Here is a 15,355-nt window from a genome sequence, read left to right as displayed (position 1 = left end):
ATATAGACTTTCGAGACGAATTGTGGACTCTTGGTGCTGAGTGCTCGGCGCATACAAGCTTCACAAGCATCATGGCCACAGATGGCTCGGAAACAGATGAAGAGCCACAGGAGCACGCATCTCAAGATCCCGTGATCTCTATAAGAGTGACAGCGCCTTCCGGTCAACCGACTTCTCGCCGCCAACGGGAAACGCATCGACCTGTTCCGAGGTCTGTCCATGACAGGCCATCGCGAAGGGATACCCAGCCTGTCGACCCAGCGGAGCGTATCCAAGAGTACTACAGTGTGCACCACGAAATCATCGAGGAACAGTCGACTGCTAAGCCACGTGAAAAGCGGTCTGATCATGCCGGCAAAGGGAGTCCTCCAAAGCTCATAATCGAAGAGGAAAAGACTGCTGCTCGCAAGCCTGATCCTGATCATGGACCTGGAGCGGCAGATAAGACGCGAGATCCTCACATATCTTTCGTACACCCGCTCAGACGCCGCACAAACCGGCAGTATCCTGAGTCACCCTCTCAGCATCTGCATGGACGACGTAAACCCGATCAAAGCTCTGATGAGATGCTCGATGACTATTACGATGGATTTGACGGCACTCTGCTTCCCGAAACAACCTCTTTGGCCTTGAAACTCCAGTCCGGAATAGTGTACCAGCCAGTCAGTTTTGAGCCTCCTCCAACTCCACCTCCCAGACCGCCGCCAGGCTCAGTTTTTCCAAATGTCTTACCTCCCGACCGACCACCATACACCCACCCTTCACCCGGGCGACATGGAAGGAGACATGACTTCATGATTAGTGCGCCTCACCGAACAGCGATATGGGACCGTGCAGCAATTTGGAACTCCAAAGTGGACCAATATGACATCTTGCTCAGACTCGTACTCACTCGACACGGGGAACGTTACTCAAGTGAAAACTTCCCCTATCGCTCCGGCACATGGACCGACGTTGTCTTCGCACGCAAGCTTAACCAACAATATCGCAGTTTGAAGACCGCCAAAGTTGGCATCGTCCAGAAGCTCACCGCCTATAAGAAGATCTCGTTTGTCTATTTTGTGCAATTTCACGCGTTTCCAGACCTTCGCTATTCTAAGGCCGGAGCATGGTTACGGACTGCTAGAAAACCGATCACGTTTCGCGACAATGCGATGACCCGCAATTCATTTATGAACCAATTGCAACGAATGTGTAAGAAGAATTCGATCCTGTACAGCATGTTCACCGGAAAGCCAAGTGATCGCGATGAGCGGCCCCCTATTCGATGGGTGTCACGCCTCGAAGATCTAATTGAACCAGGTAGGAACCCTCGTGTATCGGCAGTACTGTCCACAGTGCTGTTCAGTCAATCACCCGAGGTGATCTGAGACATGCTGACTACTTGCCACTTTTCTCAGGTGCCGTCATCGACATTGATGTCAAAGAGACATTCGACAGCAGTAAGATCTACATGGGACTGATGCTTGCGATCATGATCAGTCTTGGAGCAGCTCTCGGGTACGGCTTTGCGATGGACAATGACTTCTCGACTGGCTTTTCAATCGCAAGCTGGGTCATCACCGCATTGGGTTTCCTGGCTGCAGTAATCGCAGCCGGAGAGTATTTCGGACTAGACAGCCCGAAAGCCACACTGATGGAAGCAGATGGGTACGATCGCCCCTACAGGTAGACCTGGTTGTGCTCAAAGATGCACATGAACGGCCCAGGTAGATCACCAGATCGCCGAGGTTGTTATGCTACCATCCCACTTCGAAGGTCTGTTATCAAGGCTATCCCGGAGCAAGAACCATTCGCAGGGCTGCGTGGAGTACAGCCAGCTCCAGCGTAGCGGTGAAGTCAGAGACAGCCGCGATAGTCGCTCAGCCACGTGTGAAGTATCGATCACGATGATGTCAGTCAGGCCGAAATCCCATCACGAACCACAGGTCCAGCAGGCGGCGGTGTATGAGCAGTCGGACTTGCCACGTACATATAGAACTCGTAGAATGAGCCTCAAACATGTTCGCAGACCATGAATGCACTTTTGACAAGATGATTCAAGAAAGTTCACCTGCGTGCCATCTACCGGTCTACCTTGGCGCTAAGAACAAAAGCGTAACCGCTAGTCCCCATCGGGTTCGGTATGTCCCAGCCGATCGACCCAAGCTGATATCACAACCTCGCTTTCATCTTGTTTCACTGCCCGCAAATCCCCTCGCAACGCCTAGGAAAGAAAAGAGCAAACCACTGTACGGTCACAACACATTCGCAATGGCCTCACCGGCGCAATCGCGACAGAAGCCGCTGGATCAGGCGAAGCTGAAAGCTTTCGAGAATGCGGCTGCTGGCCATGATGGAGTGCTTTCAGACGAGTCCGGAGAGCTCATCATCAAGCCTTGCACAGATGCCGAAGTTGCGTTCTACCAGGAGTCACTGAACCAGCACCCGAAGTTCTATGAGCTGATGCCGACTTTCATGGGCACTTTGACGCTTGGGGCGCCGGCAGCTGTTCCGGATGTCACTGCTCCGCATGAGCCGGAGCTCACTCAGGAAGAAAAGGATAAAGGTCTCTTGCATGGTAAAGCGCTGGACACGCAAACTGCGATTGTACTCGAGAACCTCGAGGCTGGATTCAAGAAGCCGAATGTGCTGGATTTGAAGCTTGGCGCTCTTTTGTACGATCCGGAGAAGACGAAGCCTGAGAAGGGAGAACGTCTCGACAAAGTCGCCAGTGAGACGACAAGTGGTTCACTAAATTTTCGCATTGCTGGCATGAAAGTGTGGAATGGCAAGGACTTCGACATCTATGACAAATTCTATGGCCGGCAATTCAACAAGGACAACGTGAAAGATGGCTTTGCGACCTTTTTCAGCGGACTCTCAGCCGGCGTCAGCAAAGATGATGCACGTCAACTACTCGAGACAATTCTGGCCGAGATCACGAAGGCGCGACACAGTCTGGAGAGGTCAGAATCACGGATGTACAGCGCCAGCATCTTGATTGTCTACGAAGGCGATTCTGATGCTCTCGACACACTCATGGGCAATCCTCCAAAGACTCCACGCGTGGACGAGAGAGCTCCTACCTCATTTGAGCTGAAGAAGAGCGTCGAAGATGAGGACGAGGAGGAAGAGGAAAGGCCAACCACGCATCGCGTCAAGATGATTGATTTCGCTCATGCTGCCTGGACACCGGGCAAAGGACCCGACACGAACGTCATCAAAGGCCTGAAGAACGTCGAGGACCAGATGGATGTGCTTATCGCACGTTTTGAGGAATAGTAATGTGGCCGGGGACTTGGGAGACGGTCATGCGTGGTGAAGCGCAAAATTCTTTTGGACCAGGACAGAACCGCCACAAGCAGAGTCGGAAAACACAGTATGACCTGTCTAGAGGCGAGGTAGTCCCAATTTATTGTAGAAGAGCATTGCAGATCATCGATCAATGCCGAATTCTTTGAAGATCGCTTCACTATGCTCCCCTACACTTGGTATCGGGTCCATGCGAATTTCCATACCTTCTGCTGCTCCCGCAGGTTTCAATGCTGGTATCTTGCCATTCGGCGTGTCGACTTCGGCCCAGCGGTCGCGCGCCTTGAGTTGCTCATGATTCCACAGACCGGGCATATCGCTGACTCGTGCATTTGCAATGCCAGCAGTCTGTAATCTTGCCAGTACTTCACCGGCCAAGAAGCCACTGAACACCTTTTCGATGATAATTTTCAATTCCTTCCTGTTCTCTGATCTTTTACTCGTGCTCACAAATCGCTCGTCCTCCAAGAGCTCGCCCTTTCCAAGTACCTGCGTGCAGAAAATACCCCATTCTCTTTCGTTCTGCATCCCGAGCATAACAATCCCGTCACTCGCTTGGAAAGGACCATAAGGGTAGATACTCGCGTGCTCAGCTCCAGCTAAAGCAGGAGCAGGAGCTCCATCATAGGCATAATACATTGGAAAGCTCATCCACTCAGCCATACTCTCCAGCATGCTCACATCCAGCCTGCATCCCTTACCTGTCTTACCGCGTTGTATAATCGCCGCGAGGATATTATTGTATGCTGTTGTTCCTGCTGCAATATCCGCGATGCTGATACCAGATTTCGCTGGCTGGCCAGGGCTACCCGTCACAGAGAGAAAGCCTGACTCAGCTTGGATAAGGAGATCGTAGGCCTTCTTGTTCTTGTATGGACCTGTACTACCATAGCCACTGATATCGCAGACTATCAGTCCTGGATGTTTGTCTTTGAGAGATTGATAGCTGAGACCCATTCGATCGGTAGCTCCTGGAGCCAAATTTTGCACGAGGACATCGGCTTTTGGTAGAATTTTCTTTAATGCGGCTAGGTCGTCTGACTTCTTGAGATCAAGAGCTAAGCTTTCTTTGCTGCGATTTGTCCAAACGAAGTGGCTGCATAAGCCTTTGACTCTGGTATCATGGTAACGGTTGAAGTCTCCTGCACCCGGGCGTTCGATTTTGATTACCCGTGCGCCCAGATCTGCTAGTTGCCTGGTACAGAATGGTCCAGCAATGGCTTGTTCGAGGGAAACAACCAAAGTTCCTGACAGCGTTAGATTGCTGTGTAGCCGAGAAGCAGTGATGCCATTGACTTGGCTTGCTCTGTTCGCACGTGGCAATGAGATACGACTCCGGGTTCTTAGAACGGGTGGGAGTCCGAATTTGACAGATTGGGGAACGAAGTAAGACATTGCTTTAGCATCGAAATCGATGTACAGCTGTCTATTGCTGTGTCAGCCACAGTCTGGACATTTGTTACCGTGAATGCCTATCCTGAGGCGACGTGAGGGGTCCCGATATCGGCCTAGCTCGTGTCGGTACACTGGCTTACCCAGGCGACGTGCATAACAAGGCATAAGGATCAAAAGTGCTTGCAACCGAACGGAGGATCTGGGGCCCCGGGTTGAGAGAAACTCGAAGATGGTCGAATTGCATGTACGAGACTTCCGAGCGGGAGTCCACGCTTGATCCGGTGCGTTGGAATGTGCGAACTGCCCGGGTATCGTTCACGTCTGTCCGTGCACCAGAGAAATTTGTTGATACTGCAACTTGTTGAGTGACTGTGAAATGTAATGGTCTAAACACGTTTGAATACATGGTTGAACCGACTGAAAAGATGTCGTTGTGCCGTCCGAAGGCTTTGGATTCATGTCATCTATGCCTTTTGTTTCTGCGGGCCATTGCCGGCATCGATTACATCGGGGCTCGCCCGAATGATCATGGTGAGAGTAGCAGCACTGTCTATCCCTTTGTGTAGGTTTTATGCCCCTCTGTAGGTTTTAAATGAGACGAAGTTCTTTAAGTAGAGGCCAAAGACGTGTTCCAGAAACGAAAGTTTGGGCAAGAATCACCAATGCACGGACCGCGCGGCTCTGTCCTGCCGTCCCGCCCTCCTGCTGCCAGCTCTGACGCATCCGCAATTAAGTTGAAGCGCAACACATTCGAACAATGTAGCTTCACAACCACAGTCGCGGCGCTCGCTGCACCACCACAACAATGCCATCCGCAACATCCCACGATGCCGCCTCCTTCGACGTCGTCGGGACCTATCATCGCCTCCTCTCCGAGGATCCGGACCTCACAATGCCTGTAGCAGCAATAGAATCGCTCATTCTCGCACTCGCCAATACACCCTCCACCACCGTCTCCGAAACCCTTGATCTGGTGCAAAGCCTCACTGCATCCCTCAAGACCTCGATACCGAACAGTATTTCCTTGTCGGCAGGCACAGATCTCTTCCAACAGTACCTTATCGCAAATCTCCAACGTCCTTCCACCACAGGCCACTCCTTCGATGAGGTTCGCAACCACCTAATTCAGAACGGGAAACTCTTCGTCGAGCGAGCAAAAGCTGCGCGAGAGACGATCGCTTCGTTTGGACGCCATTTCATCAGAGATGGGAATACAGTCCTCACGAATGGCGGCTCAAGAGTCGTGGGCGCATTGTTGAAATCCGCGGCAGAAACAGCCAATTCCTCTTCTGGACGCGGTTCAATCCGGTTCCGAGTGATATACGTCGTAACACCTCCTGCTCCAGGGCTATCGTCGTCTTCGAAGGAAAGGGACATGGACGACGAGTCCACTGCCAACATCTCCGCTCTTCGCGAGCGTGGGATACCCGTTGCTGTGATCCCGCCCACAGCTACTGCTTACTGCCTCGATCAAGTCACATCATGCTTCGTCGGTGCTGAAGGCGTCGTGGAAAATGGAGGAATCATCTCGCGACTGGGGACGTATCAGATGGGAATGTTGGCCAAAGCTGCAGGGAAACCATTTTACGTCGTGTCGGAAAGTCACAAATTTGTGCGATTATATCCTCTAGGCCAACGGGATTTGGGAATTGAGCAGAAGGTTGTGGATTTCAGGACGAATGAGGGGCCGGTCAGAGAGGATAATGAGAACGTGGTCGAGGAGGCAGAGAAGGCGCAAGTGGAGGGAAAGACTTGGAGGCCAGAGGAAGCGGTTGACTATACTCCACCTGGGCTGATCAGTGGCATTATCACTGAGTCAGGAGTTTTGCTCCCTAGCGCTGTGAGCGAGGAACTTATCAAGATCTGGTTCTGAGAGATGGGCGAGGGATGTGAAGAGGAGTGAAATGTTCGCGTCAAGAAAGCTCAGTTGGGGGGCATGACCACGGAATCATATGACGTGTGGGGAGAATGGCTCAATGAACGGCGTCAATGAACGGCGGGAAGATTGAGTGGAGCACAAGATCCATTCTCAGATCCGGAGGATCTAGTATCGTGCGATTATAGCCGAAATATACAACGTACCGCACCCTGTTCGTTGACTGCCTTCCGGCTTGTTGCGAAAAGATAGCACTTCCCACGAGCCGAGACAAAACAGAACCAAAATTGCTATAACGCTTTCAAATTTACCTCCCTCAATTTCACAGACTGACTTCCCATTGCCGGTTTGACTTTTCCCTTTTTCACCCATCATCACTCAACTCCGCCAATTCTCGTTCCTTCGCTTCGAGCATCGCCCGCATCCTCTCCGCTTCTCTCTTCAACTCTGCGCGTCGATCCTCTTTTGCTTTCGCAGAGGAAGAAGCGCCGGCCGAGACAGCGGCGGCGGCTACAGAAGTACTCGCTCTCGGCAAAGCAGGATCAATATTCTCAATCGGAGGCAAGTTCTGCAATCGTGGCGCGAGCTCGTCCTGGGTGGCCGAATATGATCGTTTCTTGCTCTCTCCGATATCACTCCTCTGTTTGAACGCATCTGTGAAGTCGACCGGTATAGGCGCGGGGCCATGCGAGACTGTATGAACGAAAGGGCTGCTTTCGGGTTGTTGCAAAGGCGTGTTGAGGAGTGATGATGGTCCACCTCGTTCTGATGGGGCGGAGCCTTCACTCATGTTGTCATTTGGAAAGGGACTGCCCTGATGCTGCATATGTTGTTGACCTGAAACGGCAGGAACGACACGTTTTCGTCTTTTGATTTCGGCTTTCTTCATTTGCACCGGCCGGTGTGCTCCGTGGAGTTTGTGGTACAGACCGCATGCGTTGCAGATTGTATGGCCTTGTTCGTCTCGTCTCCAGAGGGGTGTAATGGTCGTTCCGCAATTCTGACATGCTACAACGACATTTGTTTGCGATTGCTGGGATGGCGAAACGTAGTTTTGCACGACGGTGTGCATGTGCGCTGATCCGGTTGGTGCTGATGATGTTTCTCCCCTCTCCGCGCTGGCTTGTCGCAACGCTACTTGGGCGGTTTTGGAAACTCGGTTGTTGTACGCTGGACATCCTGCACATGCATCTTGTCCTCCTGTACCATTGCAACGTCCACCACCCGGACACGTCCCGTGCATACTCTGATCTGCCGACACATATGTTGCGCCACCTTGCACAGAAGACGGCGATGTCCCTCGATCATTAGTTGCAACTTCCGGATTTTGGTTCGCGCTCGTGGCCCCACGTTTGAGTCCTACCGGCCGCATCTGATTTCGTGCTTTGTAGTAAAGACCACACGCATTGCAAATTACTGCTCCAGCAGGCGATCGTCTCCATAGGGGTGTTTTGGTCGTCCCGCAATTGCTACTCCAATGTTAGGGAAGACAGAACGCGTAGGCGGTGCTGACTAAAGAACATACCTGCACATCTGGCCACCTGGGGTGCCAATGTTACTCATGGCAGATGGTGAAGTCCGTGACGGTTGCATAATGGGGGCACTGGCGAGGGACATTGCAGGCGAACTTTGTGTAGGATGCGCGTACTCGTTCGCCTCGCGATACCCGTGAGGGAAGGCCGTGGAAGTCTGAGACTGATTGGAGGGCGCGTGAGACAGCTGTGGCTCTTGCACGGGTGCCTGCGTAGTCGTCGTAGTACTTTGCGAATGTTCTACCAGCTGCCGTGCGGCTTCCAATTCTTGTTGCGAAGGTTGTGTCAGGAGATTGGCCATTCGTGGCGATAAGCCTTTTGTCCTATTTGGCGGCGCGGAGCTCGTGCTGACGTTCGCCATCATGTCTGCGCGCTTGCTATTCAGGGCGTCTTGTTATTGGTGCATGGAGCAGTCTGGTATGGCGCGACACTCTTTGAATGGTGTGGAAGTAGCTGAGTTACTTCTGAGCGATGGAACAGAGCGGAGACTATCTGATGGTCTGATAAGGTCGGTGATCCTTCCAAGCGCAGTATCCAATATACCCGAGGGCCGTCGTACGAGGAATTTCGGGCCAGAGAATGGATACAGTCGTCGAGTGGTAGAAGTCTTGGTTTCTCAGCGAGCGGAAAGCGTGTGTGTGTGACTGAAGTGGCACACGTAGAGTTGTCACCGCCGCGATGTCGCTGCAGCAGGCTAAGTCGGCGCGGCACAGGGCAAGTGATGCGCGGGCGCACGACTCGCGGAACGGAAAATTGTTTCAACAGCGAATCACAGGAGTTGCAATTGTTTCTGCTGACCACCAGGGACGGCACGAGAGCTCCACACGGCACTGATAAGACAAGATCAATCTAACGTGGCACAGACTGTGTATATTCACCCAAAAGATATTGAGAAACACGATGGTGATGGCATGTGACCTCGGCAACCAAGTGCATGGCGGCATCCCGCTGAAGAAGTGGGCTCCTCCAGATACCGGCCGGCAGTTTCATGCAGTGAGGCGAGAGTAAAATCGAAGTGGCGAATCAGATCAGCAGCCACAGACAGTGGCTCATCGATTTCTGCGAAGGTGCAACTACGATGCGCATTTATCATCAATCTATGACCCGTGGCGTACAGTATGCTCATCGCAGACCTCATGCAGACCGTCCGAGTGCACCACACTTCCTACAACAGACTCAGCTATCGCTCCAGGTCCTCCACCATTTCCAGCCGCCCACCAGATCCCGTGACTTGCGCCGTCAGAAACCCCTGCTCAGTTCACTGATCATGATCGCTTACAGTTTGCATCGTAGATATGCGTGCTCGCCGGTCACTTGCTGCAACACCAGGTGACAATAACATGGATTCCTGCAATTTCGTCTTCGTTCAAAACCGTATGCGTGTGGTCCTCAGCCAGAAGCCACTTGCAAAGCTGTCTGAAGCCAGAGCCGGCTGCTCTTCGAAACACAGGGGTATCAATGCGGGCGCGAGACTAGCCTCTTGTGAGCTCCATGCTGTCTCTCACCGCCGAAGGAAACCGAGAGCGAGGTGTACAATCGGAATTCCGCGTCATTCGAGCAGTCGCTGGACGCGTGAGCACTCCGCGGCACAGCGTGCCCGATGTCAGATGCAGAGGATGTTGGATGCCTACGCTTCGACGGGCGAGTCATTGGTCGCCTCGCCATGTCCAGCATTCTCGAGTTGAGTCGGACACATGAAGCTCAACTCATCTGTTAGTGTAGAGTCGTGCGTTCTGACAACTGACAGCGCAAGGCAAAAGCGCTGCGGAGATTATTAGACGCAAACTCAGGTGATGCCTAGTCGGGCGAAGAGAAGCGGGTTGCCCTCAACAGCCAGCCATGCGATGCCGGCATAGACAACAAGCTTAGTGATGACTTCCACATCATATCGGACTCGAGGCTTTTCGAGGTTGGAGAACATTCGGCGATCGCTTTTCTCTTCCTCGGTGCCACTATCGCTACCAGTGCCATTTTCGCTCGCAGGTGGAGTCAAAAGCACATTCGCAGCAGAATTAATCTTGGTGGGTGGCGTAGAAAGGCGTGTCTGGTTATGCTTCGCAGTGAGGTATGATGTTGAGTCGTTAGGCTCTTCAGGTGTCATCACGAGCGAAGATCCTTCTGTGGACAGCACTCGCAGTGAGGGCGCAGATGCCTGTGGTCTCGGTTGGCGAGCTTGCTCACGGTTCGCAATCATCTCTCTAGCGTCGGCCTCTGATTGCGGCCCAACTGAGATGGTGCGCTTCCGGCGTCGGATGGCGTTCAGCATACTCGGGATGTCGGAGGCCGGCGGCAAGACTTTGTCGTCCTGTCGGAGTTCGGGAACAGTATTGTAATCCCTGTTGCAAGTCAGAAGATACGGGACAAACACTGTGAGTGCAGACCTACCTCGCTTGCAGAAAGTATCGACGTGGCATCTGTAGCCCGTAATGTGCGACGAAACGGAATGTCGGCGGTAAGGTGCGCAGCAGCAATGGCTTCATCGTCGCTCGCCAGGCAAATACCACGACAACGCCGAGCACAAGACGGGATCCCGCTTTGAAGATGTCCTTGTTGTCGAACATGTACATGCTCTGAAAAGCGGCTACCGGATCTGCGCTGTTCGTCTGCAAGGATGCATAATGCCACATCCCAAACGTAATGCCCATGACTACTCCAATGAAAGCGACACTGTCATCGAAACATGGGCAGTTGTCAGCAGGCTCGGGGTGGAAGCGGACAGCCAGTGCCAAGATGAGAGCCACCATAGCAGGTCGAGCCCATCCATCTGCCAAGACCCAGTGATCGAATGCAGTACCTGCGGCAACTCTGCACACTGCGATGAAAGCACCAAGGAATGCACCGAAGATGACGTCGGAGAAGCCATGCATGCCACAGTACATGCGGCCGATGCTGATGGATGTGGCGTAGGCAAGACAGCCGAATATGCTCAATCGATAGCTCCATGGGGATAGATGATCTTGCTCATACCAGAGATAGTGGAGACAATACATGGCCACGGAAACAGCGTTTGTCGTATGAGTCGAAGGAAAGCCATACTCGAGCGCCGCTGAGCCAGACATGGTGATGCGCTGCAGAGGTGGTGAGAGTGGTCGTGGCAGACAGACCAGATCTTTGGCATATCCGCTCAGATAGACTCCAGCTGCCAGCATGTGAACCATTGCCACGCCGAGAATGGGGTAGCCACACCAGAAGCAGATGGGCAGCGCGGTCATGAAGAAGGTGTGCGTTCCCAGGTTGGCGCTCATTGCGAAGTACGAATCCAGTAGTGGTGTTCTTGCTGCCTGTTGCACCTTGGCCAGATATACCGTTTCCTTCCGCACAAGAGGAATAAGCGCTTGCCGCAGGCGGTATCGCCATGATGGGAGACGTCGCTCATAATGTGACAGTCCTCGAAGTCCAGCATCGGGGTCTGGTGAAGGGGTTCGCAGGTGCGCTTGGAACCTCAGGTTCACTTTGGAGTCGGCCATGGATGGACGTGCCTTCGGTCGAAGCCGAAGCCGAACATGTGCGATACGAATTTGGCAGCGATGAAGTGCGTCAGTCTGGATATGGCTGGAGTCGTTCGCTGCGCCAGAACATCGGCAAGCCGTAGAACAAGAGGCTGGAAGACGAGATCACGTCACAGCGCTCGCGAACAGGACTCTTCCAGGCGCCTGAAACCACGGCAGCACGGCGGGATGGGCGAGGTGTCGTCGCGCAGGGGAGATAGACTTCGCGAGGTGGTGCCAAGGCTCACATGCATGTCCATGCTCCCACTTCGCCGATGCGTCGCCAAAGAGCACCTGCCACCGTACGAACGACCAAACGATCTACCGCCAGCCCTACGGCCAGCAGTGGAGCAGCGATGGCGCGTGTCTGTGCAAAAGACGTCCATACTGACCGCATCTCTCAGCCCAATTCGCGGGGCGCAGACTGCACCGCCAAGCGGCAGCGAACTGACTTTCGTCATCGGCGCTGCGAGGAGCGGTTGCTGCGCCAACATGGGGAAACATGGCGAGCCACGACGCAGCTGGACTCGAAGCGCCCAACACCCGCCCATTACCACCGCATTCTCCCGCCGAACACTCGACTACATTCCAGTCTCCCTTCACATTCTTCGGCATAACAATCCAGCGACGCGCTCGCATCGATACCGCCCAGCATGACCATCAGCGCCGTCGGAGGCAACGCTTCGTACGACCATTTGCGCCGCAAGAACAGCAGCAAGTCCTTCCTCGGACGCGGAGACAGCTATCGAAGGAGCACTCGCGGCAGCGACGGAACCGTAAACACCACGAGCAGCGCACGAACCAACATCACGGCGCCGCCCGAGTACAGCAAGAAGTTTGTGGTGGTGGGAGATGGAGGCTGCGGCAAGACGTGTTTGTTGATCAGCTACAGCCAGGGATATTTCCCAGAGGTGGGTGCTGTAGAGCTGGTACAATAACGATGGCGAACTGACTTGCGACAGAAATACGTGCCTACAGTGTTCGAAAACTACATCACAACTGTTGAGCACAAGCAATCTGGGAAAGGTGTCGAACTTGCCCTGTGGGACACAGCCGGACAAGAAGAATACGACCGTCTGCGACCGCTTTCCTACCCAGAGACTGATCTACTCTTCGTGTGTTTCGCAATCGACTGCCCCAATTCACTCGAGAACGTGCTCGATAAGGTGAGCTGCTTCCTCTCTCTCTCTCGCACGAAACCTTTGCTGACTCTGTCCAGTGGTATCCAGAAGTTCTGCACTTCTGCCCCACGACACCCATAATCCTCTGCGGTCTCAAATCCGACCTCCGACACAAACGCACATGTGTCGAGCTTCTCAAAACCCAAGGTCTGACACCCGTCACAAAAGAGCAAGGCAAGACCGTTGCACAAAAGATGGGTGCTCTATACATGGAATGCTCCTCCAAGGAAGCCACGGGCGTACAAGAAATCTTCGACACCGCCATCGACATCGCCGTACGAGGCCAAGATGAACTCGCCGACGACCGCACACGTCTGGGCAGCAGAGGGAGCCAAACGCTGCCGGCCAAAAAGAAGAAGCGGAGTAAATGCTTGATTCTCTAAATAAGTCCATCACTTTCCTCTTTCGCAAGCAGGTGCGTTGCGAATAGAGATGATGATGGACTTGTTCTTGATTATTTGCATTTATTGACAGCGAGTCTTTCCTTCCTTTTAGCGTATCAAGAGAACGAACACGAGAGAATCCAGCCTCGACCTCCACTGCCACCACCACAAACTCCGCACGAGAGGCTTCCCCAGCGAGTCAAGACGGTTGCTAGAGTACACCAGCAGCCGCCGTTGCAGCTCATGCCCGAACCTCCGACTCTAATGCAACATGTCGGTCATTTTGGGTTGCTGTTCAGAGGGATGGGACGCCTCATTTGGGGATCACCAAGACGTCGTTAATCAGGCGTCTCTTATTGTCGTCGTCGCAGGGAGGAGGATGGAATCGGTGCATTGAGGGGGAACTACATACCAGCAGGCAGCAGCATTGGAGCATATTCCCTTTCACATCTGCTTGTTTTTGGCGCATGGGACTGATTACACGAATTGGATGCGAAGTCTGTGGTATCGAAGAGAACACGGGGGCTTGGACTGGGGAAGGAATGGAAGATTATAGGTATGATGATTATGTTTTTGGATATCACGAGACGATTCGAGGGACGTAGTTTCTCAAGCTCGGAGAGAGCTTTCGCGTCCTCTTGCGGGCATATGAGGCAGCGGCGATCTCTGGCTTGGGAGGGAGGGGTGGCGGTTTGGAGTTTCGTGTAGGAATTATGATGAGATTCTTGATGGGATGTCTTCCCAGTCTTTTGCCCCAGTCAGAGCTTGGTGATTCCTCAAAAGTCCGTGATCACTGTCCCCAGGTTTCCTTGCTTCTGTGCCAATTCCAATATAGCTTCTCCTGATGCCAGATCAGTCACGCTCACCCCCACGCTTTTGTATATCAAGAAACCTTCCTCGAGATGCGCATTGAGCTTCGCAGCTTCCTCGCGCTGTCCCAAGTTCTCTCGAATTTCGAGAATCTGACCAACCTCTATCATCTGCGCTTCTGATAACTTGCTTCGCAGAAGCTCTCCGGTGTGCTCTGCCACCGACTTGCGGTCATCTACAAGTATAAATCCTTCAACGCTCTGAGAAACGGGATTATACATTCTCTCCTCGCTGACAATTCGCTTCAACAATTCCGGGTCCAGTTCAATCATATTCGGTCTCCAAGATCCAATGGCTGAAATATAAGGCTTCGATTGGCCTTCTTCTCTTCTCATATCTTTCTCGTCAAACAACACTTCTTCCGAAGGCACAGCACAAAACACCGCGTCAGCTTCCCTCAAAACTTTCTTCACTTCCTCCTCATCCTCACTCCCAATCGCACTGATCTCCACCCCTCTCCCTTCATTCTCGCCCTTCAACTTCCCCACAACCTCCTCCGCCCTCCCCTTATTCCGATTAACAACAACCACACTCTCAATCTCCTCCCCTCTCAATCTCAAACACAACCTCACCGTCCAAAGTGCAACTTTCCCCGCCCCAAAAACCACAACTCTCCTCGTCCTCTTCCTCCAAACCCAAGGAATCAAACTACACAACGCCGTCCGAAAACTCGTCATCTCTTCCGCATTAATCAAACCTTTTGGTAAACCCTTTTCATCACAAATTACAAGAACACCATGTAAAACGTCTTTTTGGCCCGTGTTGGGGTCTGGAGCAGGATCGACGATGATTTTACAACCGACTGAAGACGGAGATGTGAAAGGGCGGAAGAGAGTTTTTTGGCCGTTGGGGCGAGTTGTGATGCCGGGGGAGGGCTGGTGTTCTTTTTCGGAAGAGGAGAAACCTTGGAGAGAGGTTTGGAGTTTTTGTTGGAAGTGGAGAGTGTCTTGTTTGGTGAGGTTGAGGAGGAGGGTTTGGATTGCGGAGTCGGGGAGGATGAGCATTTTTGGTTTGAAAATGGTCCTAGGATGTAGAGTTGAGAGATGTTGGCGGTGAGAATGAGATCTTTTGTTATATATTCGACAAAGTCAAGTATGGGTACAGCTCCAGTGCCATGTGGCTACCTACCAAGTATCAGTCATTGCGAGATCGGACAGCGGCAACAGACTCCGCACACGTGACGCCCTCTTCACTCAGAGCTCTCTGTCCCGGGAGGGATGAAAGTCGTTGAAATACTGTAAACATCTTGCACGCCACAAGCCATCAGCTGCTTTGCCAGATATATGCACCAAGCTAGAAATTTTTGTAGGCCCGCCTTCCAGGGTATCCCCATCTC

General features: G+C 52.8%; 8 protein-coding genes across 8 annotated transcripts; 4 read left to right on the top strand and 4 right to left on the bottom strand.

Moving 5' to 3' along the window:
• Positions 1–71: 71 nt before the first annotated feature.
• Positions 72–1,672, top strand: CKM354_000487400 (uncharacterized protein; the record flags this gene model as incomplete). Its single annotated transcript, XM_044800127.1, has 2 exons — positions 72–1,302; positions 1,401–1,672. The coding sequence occupies 2 exons, from the start codon at positions 72–74 to the stop codon at positions 1,670–1,672; spliced, it is 1,503 nt and encodes a 500-aa protein (XP_044656062.1).
• Positions 1,673–2,253: 581 nt separating this feature from the next.
• On the top strand, positions 2,254–3,264 carry CKM354_000487300 (inositol polyphosphate multikinase; the record flags this gene model as incomplete). The annotated part of the gene is made up of 1 exon (XM_044800126.1): positions 2,254–3,264. The coding sequence occupies one exon, from the start codon at positions 2,254–2,256 to the stop codon at positions 3,262–3,264; it is 1,011 nt and encodes a 336-aa protein (XP_044656061.1).
• A 153-nt stretch (positions 3,265–3,417) lies between these two features.
• CKM354_000487200 (uncharacterized protein) lies at positions 3,418–4,689 on the bottom strand (the record flags this gene model as incomplete). The annotated part of the gene is made up of 1 exon (XM_044800125.1): positions 3,418–4,689. One exon carries the CDS (start codon positions 4,687–4,689, stop codon positions 3,418–3,420), a length of 1,272 nt encoding a protein of 423 aa, XP_044656060.1.
• An 805-nt stretch (positions 4,690–5,494) lies between these two features.
• On the top strand, positions 5,495–6,562 carry CKM354_000487100 (translation initiation factor eIF2B subunit alpha; the record flags this gene model as incomplete). The annotated part of the gene is made up of 1 exon (XM_044800124.1): positions 5,495–6,562. The coding sequence occupies one exon, from the start codon at positions 5,495–5,497 to the stop codon at positions 6,560–6,562; it is 1,068 nt and encodes a 355-aa protein (XP_044656059.1).
• Positions 6,563–6,929: 367 nt separating this feature from the next.
• On the bottom strand, positions 6,930–8,461 carry CKM354_000487000 (uncharacterized protein; the record flags this gene model as incomplete). The annotated part of the gene is made up of 2 exons (XM_044800123.1): positions 6,930–8,034; positions 8,091–8,461. 2 exons carry the CDS (start codon positions 8,459–8,461, stop codon positions 6,930–6,932), a joined length of 1,476 nt encoding a protein of 491 aa, XP_044656058.1.
• Positions 8,462–9,883: 1,422 nt separating this feature from the next.
• On the bottom strand, positions 9,884–11,564 carry CKM354_000486900 (uncharacterized protein; the record flags this gene model as incomplete). Its single annotated transcript, XM_044800122.1, has 2 exons — positions 9,884–10,433; positions 10,483–11,564. The coding sequence occupies 2 exons, from the start codon at positions 11,562–11,564 to the stop codon at positions 9,884–9,886; spliced, it is 1,632 nt and encodes a 543-aa protein (XP_044656057.1).
• A 674-nt stretch (positions 11,565–12,238) lies between these two features.
• Positions 12,239–13,149, top strand: CKM354_000486800 (uncharacterized protein; the record flags this gene model as incomplete). Its single annotated transcript, XM_044800121.1, has 3 exons — positions 12,239–12,496; positions 12,548–12,751; positions 12,805–13,149. 3 exons carry the CDS (start codon positions 12,239–12,241, stop codon positions 13,147–13,149), a joined length of 807 nt encoding a protein of 268 aa, XP_044656056.1.
• Positions 13,150–13,925: 776 nt separating this feature from the next.
• On the bottom strand, positions 13,926–15,023 carry CKM354_000486700 (uncharacterized protein; the record flags this gene model as incomplete). Its single annotated transcript, XM_044800120.1, has 1 exon — positions 13,926–15,023. One exon carries the CDS (start codon positions 15,021–15,023, stop codon positions 13,926–13,928), a length of 1,098 nt encoding a protein of 365 aa, XP_044656055.1.
• Between the last annotated feature and the right edge of the window lie 332 nt (positions 15,024–15,355).

This window comes from Cercospora kikuchii (assembly GCF_019650295.1).
Source record: "Cercospora kikuchii DNA, contig_00003, whole genome shotgun sequence".
Taxonomy (NCBI): Eukaryota; Fungi; Ascomycota; class Dothideomycetes; order Mycosphaerellales; family Mycosphaerellaceae; genus Cercospora; species Cercospora kikuchii.
This window is presented reverse-complemented; position numbering and strand designations above follow the sequence as displayed.